This window comes from Neodiprion fabricii, chromosome 2, assembly GCF_021155785.1.
Source record: "Neodiprion fabricii isolate iyNeoFabr1 chromosome 2, iyNeoFabr1.1, whole genome shotgun sequence".
Lineage (NCBI taxonomy): Eukaryota > Metazoa > Arthropoda > Insecta > Hymenoptera > Diprionidae > Neodiprion > Neodiprion fabricii.
In genome coordinates, this window is record NC_060240.1 from 39,427,979 (window position 1) to 39,446,153 (window position 18,175).

At 43.3% G+C, this 18,175-nt stretch overlaps 1 protein-coding gene across 1 annotated transcript; it reads left to right on the forward strand.

Moving 5' to 3' along the window:
* Window positions 1-15,197: 15,197 nt before the first annotated feature.
* LOC124175647 lies at window positions 15,198-16,950 on the forward strand. The gene is made up of 3 exons (XM_046556048.1): window positions 15,198-15,696; window positions 16,110-16,461; window positions 16,671-16,950. Exons 1-3 carry the CDS (start codon window positions 15,198-15,200, stop codon window positions 16,948-16,950), a joined length of 1,131 nt encoding a protein of 376 aa, XP_046412004.1.
* Window positions 16,951-18,175: the final 1,225 nt, after the last annotated feature.

The following is an 18,175-nucleotide window of genomic DNA, read 5'->3' on the forward strand; positions in this document are numbered from 1 at the left end:
CGGGGAAAAACCGCATTCGACGTATTAGATTAGTCATCCCCAGTGACATAATGATCCATCATCTGCCTCTATCAAACCAAGCTGTTTGTCCTAGCCGTATTCTGAGTGAAGATAATCGAGTAGCAAGACAGTGTTCTCTTAACCTCTTTGGAACAGGGTTCTGTTTGAGGAAATACATCAAGTTGTGCGCCACTTCCTCGACGCGACGAATAGATGTTACATGTACGTTCTTCCCATCTCATGTTCGAAGTTATACAATCGCAGTTCGCAAACTTGTGAGATCCTACGCTTGGCGTATTTTTGCATGAGAAAGTAGAACGAGTCGCGATAAATCCGGCTGATCCTAATCTCAATTCTCTTTCTTACCTCCTTTCACGAGGACGGCATTCGGTTATGTGGGACAATCTCCACATGAGTCGAAACCGGTGCGTGTTTACAGGGTTCCGCGATGTTCTATGAGTAAGTACACTCGCTTCTCGTGGGGAATAATATTTGTTCTCGAACCGTCTGATTTTTGCATTCAAAACCTCTTCTTCCTCTGCAACTGAGGCTCCTTTCGTTGTGACACGGAAGTCTTGAAAGATGTTTGTCATCGTCGCGAGACCTTGCTGAAGGCTTAAAACTGCGCAACGACGCGAAAGCTTCAGCGAGGACAAGGCTTAGGCTAATCCCTGAATTGTTGTCAGAAATTTGATGCCGGTGGTGGTGTAGAATTGTTAGGAGCTTGATCTCACCCGAATTGAAGTACCAACCTTGCTTGAGGAGGCCAAAAAATGTCTGGCTCCTATTTTCCTGTTCTTTTCAACTTGTAACGGAATCGTTATACTCGTTACAACGAATTTGTATGAATTAGGATTTGTGAATGGCTTACGTGGGCATAGTGAAAATACCCTCCCTTACTGAAGAGCCGGGTTATGTGATACTCCGGGTCTTCTCAGATACGCACTCGTGAATATACACGGAAAAACTAAAGAAAACCAACTCCGACACATTAGTGATTGAGACCGTCCCGCTGACAGTGTACTCTCTCACAAAGAAATGCATTTGCTCATTTTTCGAGCTTCAGCTACACATCTTTTCGGATCTTAGACACATTGATATTAATATGTATAGACGATTAATTGGCGACAGCATCCATCTTATACAGCAACTATTCCAAGAGCTCCGAATACCACGGCGCAATTCTTTTCTGAGAGAAACGAGATTTATTTCCTCATTTAGAATACAGTCTGAAAACCCTGAACCCCAGCTTAGTTGACTGGCAATTCCAGGGTTCAAGCACCTTCGATACAAGCTCGCCAATTTGGCGCAGCTTCAGAGGTAAACGTAGCGTCAGCAAAGTCTAATGGTTCGCAGCACGACATTTTGCGCGATAAAAAGAACTGACACGAGAAAACTGTCTTTCAAGTAGTCTTGCAGGTGAGTCGAAAACTTCGTCCTTACGATTGGTCAGTTATTTTCTCTCGCAGACTTCGGCAAAGTGTTTGTCTTGCATTAAAATACTTCTCGTCATTGAGTTTCAGTCACACGGATAACGACGTGACTCTGTATCAGTATTTTCGAAACCGACTTGATATTACAGAAGCACCTATTAAAAAACATCAGATACGTAGTGCAGTCAGGATCTATGATTTGTGGTTACAAGAAATAGAGAGATAAAAAGTTTACAAATGTGTGCATCCATCGAGGCGGAGAATAAACCAGAAGTTTTTCAATCTCTTGGAGCAGAAGCTTCTTTTTTACTTATAAGTAATATCGCGTTGCACTGTCTTTCTTCGATGAAGGGGAAATATTGCTGTGAGTTGAAAAATAAAAACGGCTAGGTGAACTACTGCGCCATTATATGTCGCAGTATTTGAGCAACGGCAAATGTGCAGAAAGAAGGATTAAATAAAGAGACGGTTAAAATTGTTTGAAATTCTGAGATTTGTATTTTAAGCTTTACCCCATTCGTTTCTGCCGAAGAACTTATTATAGATAGACATTTATTTATACATATAAATCTGGCATAATTTAGAGTTCTATTCTTGTCGACTCGGCAGCATTGATCATAAGTGGCTCTATTTAGAATTCATCCGCATTGTCTTACCGAAGCGCGAACCGTAATTCGTTCCTAGAAAATGTGAAACAGCGATGCCAGATTTCGTTATCCCGCCCCTGCGGCCAGTATGAAAGTCCTATTATAAGCTGCACGTTTCCGAGACCTGAATTATTGTTCATTTCAACTATATTCGGAATTCAAAAGGACTCATAACTATTTAAGCAAGGACGGTCTGAAATATTTTTACCCCAAACGTAAGGCGAGGCACGGAACAGCGACGACAAAAAAAAAAAACACGATATTATCAACGCTCTCTCCTTTTCTTCCTTTTTTTAATAATAAAAAAAGTTTGTTCACCCTGCGACCCCTGCGACCCCTGCGATTTGTTCAACTGCGGAAGTCGCAAACTTGGCACGCCTCACAGTGACATTTTACGAAGTTTGAAGTTGTCCGCAAAAGTTATTAGAAATGTTTTCCCCCACCTGGAAACTCGCTATTGAATTTGTCGCGGCATGGTGAATACTTGAACGGTTGCGAACGTGTCGCAAAGCACGTGAGCTTGCTGCAAGCTCGTGTGAAACAAAGAAACATTAATCAAATCTCTGCAGGAATTGAATGATGATTGTTCAATGAAACTTTAATTCATTCTTACACTCGGTTCTATCTTCCACGTGGTCTCTCGACGAATCTTCTCGCTTATTGTTGGATTATCGTCCGCGCAAACATGTTTGCCGTTACGCTCAAGCGAGCCTCGACAAGGCTCTCGGATTTGCGCAACGATTTATAAACCCGGCTTCTCATTCGCCACGGGAATATCCTAGGCTTTCATCTCGAGTATATTTCCCCTCGCCTTTTCGCCGTTGTTGTATCAGCTGGCGAAATTAGCTCATCCCACGTAAATCTGACTGGCTTTCTTCCCTCGCAAGCACGTGGCCGTGGCAATTAAGCACGAATCGTGATACAATGCCGATCTGACTTTGGCGAGTCTCGTTCAGAAATATAACCCATATTTCGGTCTACGAAACCTATCTGAATGTCTGTTTTACCTAATAAAGTAATATTGTACCTCTGCTCGCTTCTGATCTCAACAACACTCTCCTCGACTTTGAATTACTAATAATTATCCTATCGATGGAGAATGGGTATAATTAGTAATGCCGTTTGGGTAATTTCCGAACATCGTCATCATTTGAAACTGACTATCGATAAACCTCGCATTTGAATCACTTTATGGAAAAATTCAGTCTTTCAGAAATACTTACTGATTATTTTGGGTACATTTTACAACGATTCATCGCCAGATATTTGTAATCGTGACCGAATATCTGTACAGATATAGCGTACCCGTTTATTTCGTAACGACGATAAGGTAATTGTTACAAAGACAATCAGTGGCCGTTTTGTGTCGTTAAGTTTCCGAGACCGAGGCTTACAACTAATTGGGGTTTTCCGTCTGCCTTGAGGGCAAGTTCCTTTTATAATCGCGTCCCAAATACATCTTAATCAAGAATCTTTGCTCATATTTTCCATCGAATGAGCGAATACAATCACATTGTTGAACGTCAATTTTCATTTTTATTCCGCAACCTTGCGAAGCCGGATAATCCCGAAACTCGTGTTAGCTGTAGCAAATTGTTCACCCACCACAGGGAAATATGTTTCAACTGAAGTATATTTATTATCTCATCATTACGGACAACGTTTATTATACTTGTCCCGTTTGCGTCCGCAGATATCAATCAACAAAAGAAGAGTATAATATCGCTCGGATTATTAATTAAATACGTCGAGAAGCTGGTATCGATAGGGTCGTAAATGAAAACCATTTTTGCGGTAAAACTAACTTGCACGGTTAACGAAATTGGGGCGACGAAGCGTCTGCCAATTAGTAAAATTGAATTATAGGCTGTTGTAACCGTTATAACATTACCCACGCAAAGACGCTGTTAAATCATTTACCGTTCCCAATTTGTAAGCCCGGATCGTTATGAGTGCCAGTCGCTAACCTGAAACCAGATGGATTTGCAAATCTCTCTAAGTATGTCAGCGGCGGCAAAATATACGTAATCTTGTTGTTTATTCCCGCTTCTTTCGAAGTTTATATTTTTTTACGCAGCGAGATGATTCGCAGCACCGTTTATCCTCTCACAATTATACTTCCACAAAACAACCAGGACCAGTTATTCTAGTTCGAATATTAAAGTCGTAATAAATGTGACGCAAACCTTTAGTCCACTCTTCGAAGTCTGTGTGTACACTGCATAAAACCGTGAAACCCAATAACGAAGTTTCCGTTCGGATACTCGGCGTCGCAGTTTGCAGGATGAGGAAAAGTTTAATCGCGAATCCCTTTGCCAGCCAAGTGAATCGACAATCCGCATTGGCCAATGCGCGTCCCAACTATCATAAGAACCAAGTCAGGCAGAATATCTCAGCTTCTGGCTGAAGGTACACCTCACGGGCATCTCTTACTATGATTGGAATGCGGAAATCAGAATTATATCCATTGTTCCCAAGGCGCAGATATTTCAGCAGCCGCACTGTTTCTCGGCGAGCTGGGAGCAGGATTGGAGGTTTTCGGGAAATATCGCTGTGACGCATACCTCGTTAAGTCTGTTTTCAAAACTGACTTGACATGACTGCGGGATTTCGCGATATATGACGCGAGGATGCAATTTTCCCAAACCTCCGAAACTCGATAAGCAGTGGCAGTAATGTGAACAGGTGGTAACAAGTTACGTAGAAAGATTTCGAGAAGCAAGTGCAGGAAGTCAAGTCTCGCGGGAAACTTTGGTAACAGTTAAATCCGATTTTAATGTAAGCCAATTGAAACTTCGCCTCGAGCACACGGCGTTGACTTTGAACTTCGTAAATTCACTAATAATTGCATCTAGTTCACGCGAGAATTTAAAAAACACTGCACTTGCACTCGACAAGCCTGCATTAGAACGCCGGAAATCAATTCCATGTTCTTGTCGTCGTCAATTAATCAATATATCTGCCATTACTGCTTGTAATTAATTTAATCGCGACAAGCACGAGGAAGAGTTTATCGCGGTCTATAATCGATGAAAATGGCTTTTGATCACTTTGTAACGAATGTAAAAAGGCCAGTAACTCTGTCTTTGCCCATGGATTTGCTGAGATTGGCCAGATTGGGTACAAAATATATTATCATTGAGCACCGAATATGCTGCTATAATTACTCGGCTCCCACGTTGCTTTTAACGAGATTTCATCTATACGTGTAATCTTCGTCCGTGGGTTTGCTTCGAAACGAATCAACTTGCAGCGTCGGGTATTAACTGGGATTTAAGGGCCCATAATTTACTAATAATTGGCATTAACGCCTCGAGACAAGGGCGCGGCTTCTTCTCCGCCTAGATTTTCGCAAAATTAGAAATTTGCCAACGAAGCCGCCGCCGCCGCGTTCCGATATCGTTGCCAAGTCTCATGTGTGTAATAGATGTTCTAGAAGGGTTGCGGTTCCAGCGCTTAGTTGACGAAAATTCCTTAGATTCGAGAGAAGCCATTCACAAAGAAATTCCTTGCCACGTTACTCGACTCAATTCTTTAGCCTCTGTTATTTCAACGGTAAATTTCGCGCAGATGAAATTCCAGCCGTTAGTTATTCACAGAAAAGCGAATGAAGAAAGCCGGCGTACCTATACAAGGAAAATTCTACTGCGCGGTGAATAAATATTTAGTTCGTGATTTCGTCGATGTTCAGAAATGAAAATGAGGAACGGACTCGGTTGTTGTTTCTCTCTATTCAGTGTGCTGCGAACTTGCCGGAGTTGAATAACACGGCTCTACAAACTACGAGGCGTGTTGCTAACACCGCCTACTGAATAATCCGGAGGTACACGTACTCTGTGTATTCGTGACAGAACGCGACACGCGAATCTGGGTTGAATGTACGTGCGTTGATTGCTGATCGCACACGAGTTTGTCTCTCCATTTCTGCCGTGGACCAGAGCCATGTCATTTCCATCCGTGCGGTTCTAATGAATAATAATACCAGGTGAAGGAACCATGCGTAACGAAAGAAAGTAAGAAGCAAAGAATTTGCACGTCTGAATGAGATTCGCAGAGTTTCCGATTCGTGGGACTGTAAGAACGAACCGAATTTCTCTCCACATTTCATACAGCTATAAAGGAAGAAATAGAAAAGAACGAAGAAGAATATTTTTGCTCTGTAGGATTATATTAATTACGTACGGTTAGTGTAGTGCTATACTTGCCTCTATTGATCTCGAATATCGGTTACTTCAATTTCAGAAAAGTCTCGTTTGTGTGGCAATAAAATTTAGCAGAGCTTCGGGGCGAACTCGTTTTATTTATACCTGTCAACTGGAATAGACCAGTCTTTAGAATTCGATTAACGTGCATGACGTATCCGGAAATGACGGCCTGTCCAAATTTCGACAGCGTCGTTGAAGCGTTACGGAATCTGCTGGAACCTGTCGGAGAGCTGCTGTGAGAAAATGTGAGAGAAGAAGAGCTTGCGGAAAGAGTAAAATTGGAGACAGCTATAGAAAAACCCACTTAACCGAAGCATTTCGCGATGTCAAGCTTCGGTGGGAAAATAGCGGTTCCGAACGAATGCGAGCCACGGAATGGAAAGAAAGGATAAACAAATATCTCGGCTTCCATCGATCCCGTTTCTCCGCTTGAAACCATCGACTTTCCACCAACGAAGCCCGGCACTTGCACCATTTTGATCTCGAGAACAAAGGCGCGCCTCTTGGGAGAAATGACTACAAAACAAGATAGAAAACCGCATCCCAAAGTCCTAAAAGTGGTGGCAAGTAGGTGGTATCTTCATGCGCGTGAGAAAAGCTGGGGGTAAATAACGATTTCGCAAATGAAACGTAAACACTTTTCTACGCGTGTTTCAAGGAGCAAGTAAATCGAACCTGTGCCGATGACGTGGTCTTTTCTAAGCCCTGAATTGTCCCCCTCTGCACGCCGTGAACCGTCTCACGACAGTCCAACGAAGGTCGTGTAAAGCGTTATTCAATTAGAGCCATCGGAACGAGGTGAAAAAGAAGGTGGAAAACGTGATTGGTTTTTAGCGGAGTCGATATCACGACGTTTCTCTGGATTGTAATTGACTGGAATCGTAAGGCAATCCGTTGGGGTATTCTTGCGGGCTGTAAAGTGAGACGGAACGAGATGAAATATTTATGCGTTCGAATTCGCGGGTAGATAAGTAAAGGTACGTAAAAGTCATCGGAGTACGTACAGTACTCTAGAATAATGCCTGAGTTCCGTTCGATTCCATCAACTCTGTTGACTTTCTTTGATTGATTTCGAGTCCTCGGTGCTGCTTCAAATACGCGGGACTCGTATCGTTCGATATAACTGAAACGGCTGCTGTTCCCTTGGTTGTTGAAACACCTAATGAAAGTGTAAAGGGGGCTGTCTGATTCGCTCGTATTTTTCTGGATGTTTTCCACTCGCCGATATTGCCAATTACTCAAACAAAATACTAAAAATTTGTAAAATTAATTTGGTTTTCAGTCCGTGCTCTGGAAGAGTTGATGAAATTTCGAGTTTTCAAATCGATAACGTCGAGGGTAAAAATTCGTGTCAAGTAAGACACCTAATTATCAACCTATGCAGTGAACCGCGAATGAATATTATATATAACACAGAAAATATCGACGCAACTGTATTTTTTCATGTTGAATTCAGAACGCTGATTTGAACGCCAAATGTCGAAAAGAGTTGATATTCCTGAATATGTGCACCCGATAATATCAAATCGGTTGAGCAACGATCAGGTAAACAATCGTTATTTTTTATTCTCACCGTATAATTTTGTCCTTTCTCAAAGTCACGATGCAAATATTTAGGTAGTTTGACGGAATGAGGAGAGCGGAAAGCGACAAGGAATCACTAAATTATTCCCTATACAACCAGCAGAAAGAAACACGTTATTTTCATTAGCTAGTAAAGTAAGCACTCTGCAAATCTGAATCGAAAACTTTTCCAGGTATATTTCAGTTTCGAATAAATAATGGAAAAGACGTTTGGCGTACCAAAAACGTCGTTGGAAGTTTTTAACCTATGGATTAATGACAACGGTTATTTCTCACGTAATGTTTCACATCGTAGTTCAATTTCACGGACAATTCGTCTGCGATTCATGGTCGTATCAACAAATGCGAAATTACGAATGCTTTCCTCTCCTTCCGCCTCCGTCCTCGCTGGGACGGTTGGAACCATCTCAGAAGTTTTTCGAAACACTTCGCGAATCGATTTTTCCGGAAGTAATCCGAGCTGGTAAAGAGAAAACGGAGCTAGGAATTCCCAATGAAAATTGTCGCAGGTATAATTCAGCGGGGTATTTATACCGTCTTGCGGTGATCTTCCCGCAGGGTCACCGAAGCGAACTACGTAATCAGAAGCAACCGCGATCCGCTCTACAAGCGGACTAGCTTTAACGAGGTTCCAGATACCTGCACCTTGTCACATATCTCTCACAGAACTTTGGATCTCCTTCTAACAACCAGCCTTGACCCAAATCCTCCAGTGAAGATTTCGCTCATACAGGAAGCAATAGTCACGCTTACCGGGTCTTTAGCTAACATAAGGAGGCTGCACCTGCAACCTCCGATAAACCACTCCTCGCTATCCCTTCGTCCAAGATCCCTCCAGCCAAGCGGTAATTTCTTCACGACGTCAACGGCACATTCCGTTTTCGGAAATTAGCCAGAAGATAGGAAAGATGGTCAGGACGCAGCTGTACCTGGATACCATTTCCAATTCCAACGAGAACTGATGTGCAGGGTCAGATTCCCAGGATTCATTCCGGTTACAGTAGAGCCACGTGGCCATGCAACCGTGAAAACACGGGTACCTCAGAAAACCAGCGTCCCTTGAGGTGTTGGACATCTTCCGGAGTGGACTTTGAGCTGCATTTCTAGTTTGAACCTGTCGCTGGTCGTATTTATCGAACGGACCAGCTCGAGGATTTCTGGAAAGAGGATATGGTCGTTATATTTAGCCTATTTTCCAACTTGTTGTTTCAGGCATATGTATAGCTGGCGGTTAATCTCCGTGCAACAACACTAAGAGCCAGCTAATAACGCAACGTCAACATTGATCTCGCCTACATCAGGGAACAAACTTGACGGGCTGTATGTATTCAATTGATGAGAATTCGTCTATCGAGATACAGACGTTCTGCTGGGTATCAATAACGAAGTGTCCAAGTGCTGAAATCGAGTGTCTACTAGGCAATCAGAATTTACGACCAAATTTCGAACGGAATCAAATGACGTCATATTCTGCATGTTCAGCTCTTCTCTCATTCTCCGAGTGAAAAATGGTTTCGATACTTGGCCGACAATCTTATTCAAATTTTGAGCATGGAATTGTTGATTTTGTCTGATGAAATTCCCACGGAGTAAACCTGGTACGATATTTCGCTAGTCACAGGAGCTGGTACAAGAGGCTTGGATAGGATTCTGTTTTACCAGATGGGACAACGGGTCGAGAGCAAACAGTGCTTCAAACACTACTTGAAGGAGTCTGCAGTCGATGGTGAACTTTAAAGTGTTGGCAATGAATATTAAAACGGTATGAGAAGCGGGTGGATATATTGTAATTGTTAACGAGCTGTTTTTGCATAATTTTCCAAAGTATTCTGTACCTTCACCTTCTACACGTCAAGGTTTTGAGAAAAGTGAATAAATAAAGTGAAGAAAGTGTAACAGAACGGAAACACGAAATTGATTTCAATTGCTAACGACACGCGGTCTGCGTCTAAGTTCTACGAAAATCACTTAACGACGCTTTTTTGGAATCTGAAAATTTACATTATATCAGTAAACGAACCATCAACCTACCCCATTCGCTTCTAATTAATTCCTAATAGAAATAATTACAATGTGCCACGCCTTCGACAAATAACAAAATTCACACCGTTAGAGTCGACGACAATCAATATCCGGATGAATAGGAATTAATTCTTCTTCTTTTCATCGACCGCTCACTATCGTTATTGGAAGATTAACAAATCCAGACACCGTCAAATTTTTTTCGCATCGTATAACAATGAGTAATTAATTGAAATTACTTTCAGGCCCCTTCGGTCCTTTCTCAGCGCGCTGACATCGGAATTCCTCAGCTAAACGTCAACGCTACGCGAAGTTTAATAATCTCAATCTGATGTAACGAGCTTCCAAGTCAATCCCAGGGATCCAGTCGATTCTATGATCAACAGAACAGCGCTATATAATCGTAATTACGAATCAACGAGTCTCCGCTTTGCTGCCGGAGGCTTGTGATTATCGGTTCGTTTGTACGGGAGGCGCTGCAAGCTCGACGGAGAAAAATAATACGGTAAATATGAATCTCCTCTGTAATGAGGAGAACCTGACTCGTGGAATAAAAATCGAATCACCTCTCGTGAATCAAAGAACCTATCGCACATATAATATTACACCTCGAGATCTTTGATGAGGTCAGCGAAGTTCCCTAAAATTAGTCAAAAAAAATTCTTCGTCGATCTTCGAAAATATGTTTCAAATTTTCAAATTACTTCCGTAGTAAATTCCGACGATTTTCTCACCTGTGGCTTAATTCTGCACCCCTCGTTCAGTTTTCACGTGTGATCCTGAAACTTCCTGCGTGATAATGGAGAAGCATTTCAGCGTCCAAAGGAGCAACGAGAGTGTACAAGGATTAAATTCTTTGCTCGGAATAAGCCCGCGGTGAAGTCTGTCTTTTGACTCTTGCGGACAATTATACAAGCCGCGCTCTGTCACCGCAACTCGACGTTAAGGTACGTACGACCAAAGTTTGTGTAGTAAAATTACAATTTAACTTACGTACAGCAGATACGCGCCAGCTCTTGAATAACAAAATGCCCGCCGGTATTCTGCGTTGGACATAATTTCGTGATTCGAGTCGTCGAGTTATTGCATACTGATTTTATGATCCAGCGGCACTGTTGTTATTGCGCTATCGTACCCGAGTGAGTCGACACGCGATCCAATAAGGAACTTTTTTTCCTGGCCGCGAGTATATCGCAAGAGAAGTTCATTGCTGCGGAATGGAAAAACTATTTTCTCCTATCTTCACTCTACATTTATTCCCAACCCGTATAAGAGAGTTAATGTAGCGTTAAGGCGCTAACGCTGTGGACGGCGAATGTATAATCTTGATCTAGAATTTCGTAGACGATCCGAGACAAGCTGTGAAGTATTTACAGGTCGATGAACTTTCGAAATTTCGGTGTTACGGACGACGCGAAAAAAAAAAACAGAGAGCGAGTGTCGAAAATTCGCGAAACCGATTTTTGGTATCATTTTTACTGTCTTTATGTTTTTTTCTAGGGAAGGGATGACGAGAAGTCGGCAGCCAAATCGAGTTGGAAAAGTATTTCAAGTGCCGAGATAACCGCGCGGTAATCGAAATCACATGCGGCAAACGTCAGTATTGATACAGCAACTGTTTTCCCAGTCTGGTGTCAGTGATCAGTTTGAGCTTTACTCGTCGAAGTTAAGTGTCCAAAATTTATATAAATCGGGACTAAAAATTTTCGGCGTAAGGCCTTTCGGCGCGCCTTTTCCACACATGCAGTAGTAAATTTTCGTGCGTCAATTTCGTGCAGACCGAAATGGCCCCGCGGAAAAAAGTGCGCTTATGTCACTCGCAGATGACGTACAGCGCGAAGTACGAAAGAATATCACCGAGACGAGGCAGCTTTCCGCACCGCGATTGCTCCGAGTCTGTGCTGCACCGTCTTCGACCGCGAACGAAACACGCCGCCGGAGCTTCGGAGACGATGTACGTGAAAAAACAGGCTCGACGAACGCGCCGGAAACGCACCTTACTCTTGGTGAAGAGGTGTTTCACACGTAGAAAGCGTCGCCGCCGAAATTTATCCCGGAAATCAACGGAAGGCGGCCAGATTCTGCCCTCGAATGTGGCGGATGGAAACCGGAAACCAGCGTCGTTCCTTCGAGCGATAAGAGATTACGTTGCTTGTACATTTCGAGAAGGTAAATCGAGCTTGCGGAAATCCTGCCCGAGCTTTCACCTTCACGTTTTCAGGCACGAGATGGGCCGCGGAATGCGTCTTCCGAGCTTTCGGCTTTGTCGGAAAATCCCAGTGTGGTTTTTGGGCCCCGAGGAGAGGCGGGGACGCTGCTTCTTCCGTTTCACGGACGGTTCAGGGTGCGCAGAGCGATCTCAACAGGGAAAGGGCGAGACGACGAGGGCCCAGAAATTTAAACAGTCATCAGGGAGACGGTGGCGGGTTTCCGAAGGGCGTTTGGGGCAGAGATTATCCGGTAAATTCCTACGGGAAGAAAACCGCGGGTCTTACGACTTCCAGGGAGAAGGATCAGCGCCGGTTTAACCGAACGAATTTTACCGGAATGCGGGTGGCGAGTGAAATTGCTGGGAAAGTTTTCAGGAAACGAGGAAAACTCAGGTCTCCCTACCCGAGTCGGCGGAAGAGGAGGAGGAAGAGGAACAGGCTCTGGAGCAAACGGACACCGCGAAATAATAGCAGGTGAAATTTTTTGTTGTATAGATTCGTAGTCGAATCGACGAGCTTGCCTTATCGCTCAAGGAAGTCGTGAATTTAACGATTTAAAATTAAATTGTAAATCGCAGAAACAACTGAGTGACTGGAATGTTCTTCGAAATAACGAAGAATCAATCTTGATAGCTAAAATAGCATTAGAAATCATCCCGAATCGCTTAGAATTATGTAGTAATGGTGCGGCAAATGATGGAAATCGTGAAAATATTTGCAGTAAATGCCAAGCGGCTTCAATTCATTGACGTTTCATTGATTTCTATTTCACCGTGTGAATTTACTGATTTCCGTATCACAAAGCGTTTTCCATTGATTTCGAACGATGAAACCAGCATTCGAGATGATATCCAGTAATTTGTAATGATTCCCTGTGATTCTACCCAATTCGGAAATGTTCGAAAATCGATGAAAATTGTACGATGAGGTGAAAATCAATGTCAACTAATTCGAATCATTCGTTTAATTTGCAAGATAAGGGTATGAATTTCTGAGAATCCCGCTGCTCGACAAGTTCATTTATCGTTGTCCTCATTACCTGCAGATTCGACGAAAAGGTGGGGAAAATTGTTCGTGACGAGCGTAATTATCGAGACGTTAGAGAAAGTCGGGCGCTTACGAGCCTGGCCAAACCTCTAGACCATGATGCTTCGAAGAAGAACGAGCCAAACGAGGGACGCTGTCCGAACAGAATCGAAAATAGCGATGAGAATACGCAGTTCTCCCAGGTGATAACGCTGGACGAGAAGTACGTCGCTAAATCCGGCGACAAGATGAAATTCGAGGAATCCTCGAGGGGGGATCAAAGCAGTTCCCAAAACACCATTGAAAATAACTAGCGAACTCGATAAGTGGAGAAGAGGGATGGTGTAGTGTCACCCTTGAATTACGAGACCTTCCTTTGAGGGTTGGCTTGATTGTAAGTCTGGCTTTGTCTCGGGTTCGAGTGTCGAGTTCGAGTCCACGCTCAATTTTAATTCTCGTCCAAAACGAAAAACGCGTCTCGTGTCCTAGTGTTCGCATTTTCGTGCCGTTGTATAAACTTGTTCGAAAATGTTCAATGCGTTGTTTTTTATTCTACCAAGAACCAAAGTCTGTTATGAAGTCTGCAGATTCCTCGTGGACGCCGGTCGTTACTCGATTGTTACGAAAAGCTCCAAGTTCCCTCGGACAATAATTTAAACGCGACTGAATCCGTACCTTCTCCCCATCTGTCAAACTTAACTGATACCGGTCTCCCTAATTCACCCTCGACGTTTTTGCGTCAGACGAACACGCTCGTGACCCAAAGCATACTGTGTAAACGTCACGCTTTTTGCCGCAGGCTTTTAATTTAAATTCAAGCTTGTTCAGCCATGTGGAAAAAAAAAAAAAAAAAAACTCAACCATAGTCGTTATGTGCCCTCCAAAAAGCGTTTTGTGGTCTTTGCTGCTGTTAAAAAGAAAAGCTTCTGAAAATTAGTGACTTTCTCGTATTATTCCGCATCCACGATGCTCCGTATCTCCATACAGCGATTTTTACTATTGTTTGGTGAGAAACCCACACGGGAATTGCGAACCTTTTAATTTTTTCAGTGCCCCAGAGCGGGTTTCATGAGCTTTAGCTGCGGATAGTGCGCACGATGAAATAAAAGTCACCTGCATCCGCAACGGATGAGTGAATCAATTCCATATTTGAAAGCCCAGTGGAATCCATGCACGGTTTCTAAACCGTCCTTTGGCCCTTGTGACTCTGCGAATTCTTCTCGACTGCCTAAAGTGGACATAAACAGAGCAGTTTATAATACTGCTCGGGCCAGTTGAGTACATAAAGAGCGTCATGTGTCTCTATTAGTTTCTACCCAAAGCGCAATACCAACACAATTACGCCGCAGCTTCTGCAGCATCTACGAGAACAATAAAAAGTAGATGCTCGTCTGGCCCGAATTTTTCATTAGGATAACGCTTATAGGATCTGATGTGCAAAAAATTCCATTGTAACTTCGCCTCGGTTTCGTCTGTGCGGTTGCGGCATCCCCTGCAGATAAATCTGACGTGTACTTGTAATGTACATACATACATATACTCACGTGCAGAATGATAGATTAGACGTTGGAATAATTGAACGAATATATTTCATATCGCGTATTTTTATACGCTTGGTGGAACGAGTTTTATCAACGTCTGTGTAAATTCGCGAATCAGCTGATTACGCCTTATATAAACTGGATATGCATATTTTTTTTCTCTACAAAGCTCGAGAATAATGAAATTCAACGAGTGACAAGACCTTTGTTACATCACGTTCTGCACACATCTGTTGGTGAAATGACAGGAAATTCTTGGCTGCTCGCAGCACTCGATGAGAAAAGTAGGCGATCGTTTTTCGCCAGCATCCGGTGTCACGGCCGATTTTTTACGGAATTTTATCAAACTTGTCAATGAAGAAAGAATAATAAAAATTACCGAAATAATCATCGTGTCGATGTTCGCGTGAAGCTCGGAGCTTTATTGAGGGATTAAAATTTTTGTAGAATTCTGCGAAAAGAGGGCGAAAGCCTCTACGAGAAAGGAAGAGGAGAATAAAGAGCATGCGGTGAAAAAATACGGTTAAAAATGGCACCGAGAAGATATCGTCACGATTTTCGATCCTGCGGCAGAAATTCGCACGAGGACAAGAATAGTCCGAGAGTAGTTACCGAGACCTGCGACTCGACCCCCGAAATTCATAGGCGAAAAGACCGGGTCCACCGGGTTAGATCTCGCGGTAAAAAGCTCAATATCCCAAAGCTCGTATATAAGTTTTTGGGAACCGTGGCCAGCCTCGAAGCTGACGACGTTGACGAGGAACCTGCTGCACGTATCGCTCGTAAATCCTCCGCCGAAGGCAACAAGAAATCCAAAAAGGAACAAAAACGGCATCCGAACGCTGTTCGCGTTGCCACTAAAAGCATCGACGAGTCAAGCACTTCCGTCACTGCCAGGAGCGAGGAGACCAATTCTACGGCCTGCACCGTTCCCTCAACCCCCGCAAGCACTGCTTCCGGTATCGGAACGGGAAAGAAATTCTCCATACAGGCCATCAAGGATTACATCAAGGCCGGCATCGCCGAAGGTAAGGCGGTGGCTTCGATCACGATAAGTAATAAATACGGAAATTAGTCTTCTCAGAAAGTACCTATCGCAAAATTTTCAATACTTACGCAAAAGAATTTTTTTCTATTTCTTCACGGAATTTTCAAGAGGTTTGTACAAAATGTATCACTTCAATCATTCGGTGTTTCACTTTACAAATATGCATCTTGTAGGATTATTGATAATAATTTTTATCGGGACTTACATTTCAAAGAAATTGCTTCAAGTTTCACGGTACAAATATCGTGTAAGTTAAGTTGCAACTATTTCTGTTAACAGATACAATACTATTAGGTGGCAATAGATTCTAACGAAAAAGAGCGAGAACTTGTCAAATTGGTCTTTATTCTTAGACTGTAAAAGGCAACAATTTTATTTTTTTTTCTCCGGTAGGTAAACGACGCGCCAAGAAGTACATGTGCAAAGCTCTCTCTTTCGGCGTGGACAAGGGTTACTTAATCCCAACGGACTCCGAGGGTCAAATCCTACGCGTGTCCTCAGCCCTGGCGAATTTCAACGCCCAGAAGGACGACAGCGAGCGGGAAATGAGGCAGAAGCTTCGAAGGGGTGACGCAGCTTCCACGAGTGAGGAGCGAAAGCTTCTTCGACGTCGAGCAGTTGCCGCTCCTCGGAAGAGAGCGAGGTCTCCTTCCTCCGTGCCGAGCAGCACTTCTTCGACAAAGAGATCTCGCCCCAGGACCAAGAAGCCGAAATACGCCAGGCGCATCAAGAGGCAGAAGACGAAGTAGGTCCTCTTGTTTGCTTATCTGAAAGGGAGAAAGCGGGCAACCGAATGGGGTAGGTTTTATGTCATTTATTTCCTTCGAACAAAACCTTGCAGGTCAAGGCATCGAGACGATTAGACTTGAGACAACTCTTGAAAATTAATACCATTCCAAAAACTTTTCCGGAATTTCGATCGGGACTTGTTGTTAAGATTTGTGTCTTTTGTAGAGGCGGTAGGAAAGCGAAGCGGAAACGTCGACTCGGGCGGCCAAGGAGTCGAGTAAACTCGGCAAAAATTAAGGAGGAGGAATCTAGTCCCGGGGTAAAAACGCGGGATAAAGACGAGGACGAAGCTGAAGTTGAGGAGGCCAGCTTGCAGGATAAACCGTCGACGATTTCCATGCAGGATCGGAAGGATACGAAGAGAAAATACATTGAGAAGAAAAAAGGCTCGGACCGTTCGATCGAGGAAAATAGCTCGGAGGGTGCAGATATGAAGGAAAAGTAGAATTAAGTTGTAGCGACGTCGCATTTGCATTGTGGAGCTTTTTTGTCGGCTTGTATTGTTATTTGTGGCATCGGATGTAACGTGGATATCGCTGACATTGTATCCCCGCAGACGTACAACGATATACCTACAGTGCGGAGTATTTCGCATGACGTATAAATTTCGCAGCGTAATCATGACAGCATTTTTGAAACACGACTTTGCCGATTGCTCGCGTTTAATTCGTTTCGCTCTACACGGATTAATCCAAACCGTAGCGCCAGCAAAGGATAACAAATTTTATTTTTCATCTCACTGCCGAGCGGCCAACATTTCCGATTGAATTAATCACCCAATAACTCCGCAGACACGCCGCGTTTAAAGCGTGAAAAAACAAGATGAAAATAATGATAATTGATGGAGAATCAGGCTCCTTTTAGCAACGGATTATTTTTCCCAAGTTTGGATTCTGGCTCTGGGAATTCCCGAACGAAAGGCGATCTTAAAACGGGAAAACCCTCGTCCGGCTTTCCGCTGCCACCGCATCCTGCTTCCAGCTATCGCTTTTATCCTCCAGGATCCTGGACGAGGTATTAAAGTCGAACCCTCGTATGCTGCAGACCGTAATGGTCGAGTTTCGAAAATAAATTCGCGGTGCTGCAGTCTCGATGCTCAGGCAGCGGGGTATTTCTTATATACCTGAGCATTTATTACGCAAAGTGGTGACGGTGCGATATTCATATTTCCACTCAAAACCAGAAGGTTAGGAACGTTTTTGATCGGTAGTTTCCTTCTTCTTTTCTCCTCGCGACGTTGCATCGGGTGCATAAAGCGGGACAAGAATATTGAACAACCCGTTAAATCAGAGCGGGTTTCATCTTACTGCATAAAAAGTTACGCGACGCATCGCGGGAATCTCGAAAATCTTAGTAACACCGAAACATCTTCAGTGAGCGGGTTTTTTCTTTGCATACATCGTTTTTGTCGTTCAGTTTTCTTCGGTGAACTCTTATTTATTTTAAAACTGAGATCGCATATATAACAGGAGATGTGGAATGTAAAATATTTCCCTGATCACCGAGAGCTTATACGGTAAAAAATGCGTTCGCGCAATTCATCCTCAAGCATGTGTTTCTTGGCGAAAACAAACCCTTACGAATCAGCCTGGGCGTCATATAAAAAGCGCATTAAGCCCCATACGGTAGATAAATTAGGATTCGTTTTATCCCCTCCAATAATTTTTCTC

Coding starts and splice junctions, on each gene's coding strand:
- LOC124175647 (XM_046556048.1), top strand. CDS start 15,198: ATGGCACCGAGAAGATATCGTCACGATTTTCGATCCTGCGGCAGAAAT. Junction 15,697..16,109: donor CAAGGCCGGCATCGCCGAAG/GTAAGGCGGTGG, acceptor TTTCTCCGGTAG/GTAAACGACGCGCCAAGAAG. Junction 16,462..16,670: donor ATCAAGAGGCAGAAGACGAA/GTAGGTCCTCTT, acceptor TGTCTTTTGTAG/AGGCGGTAGGAAAGCGAAGC.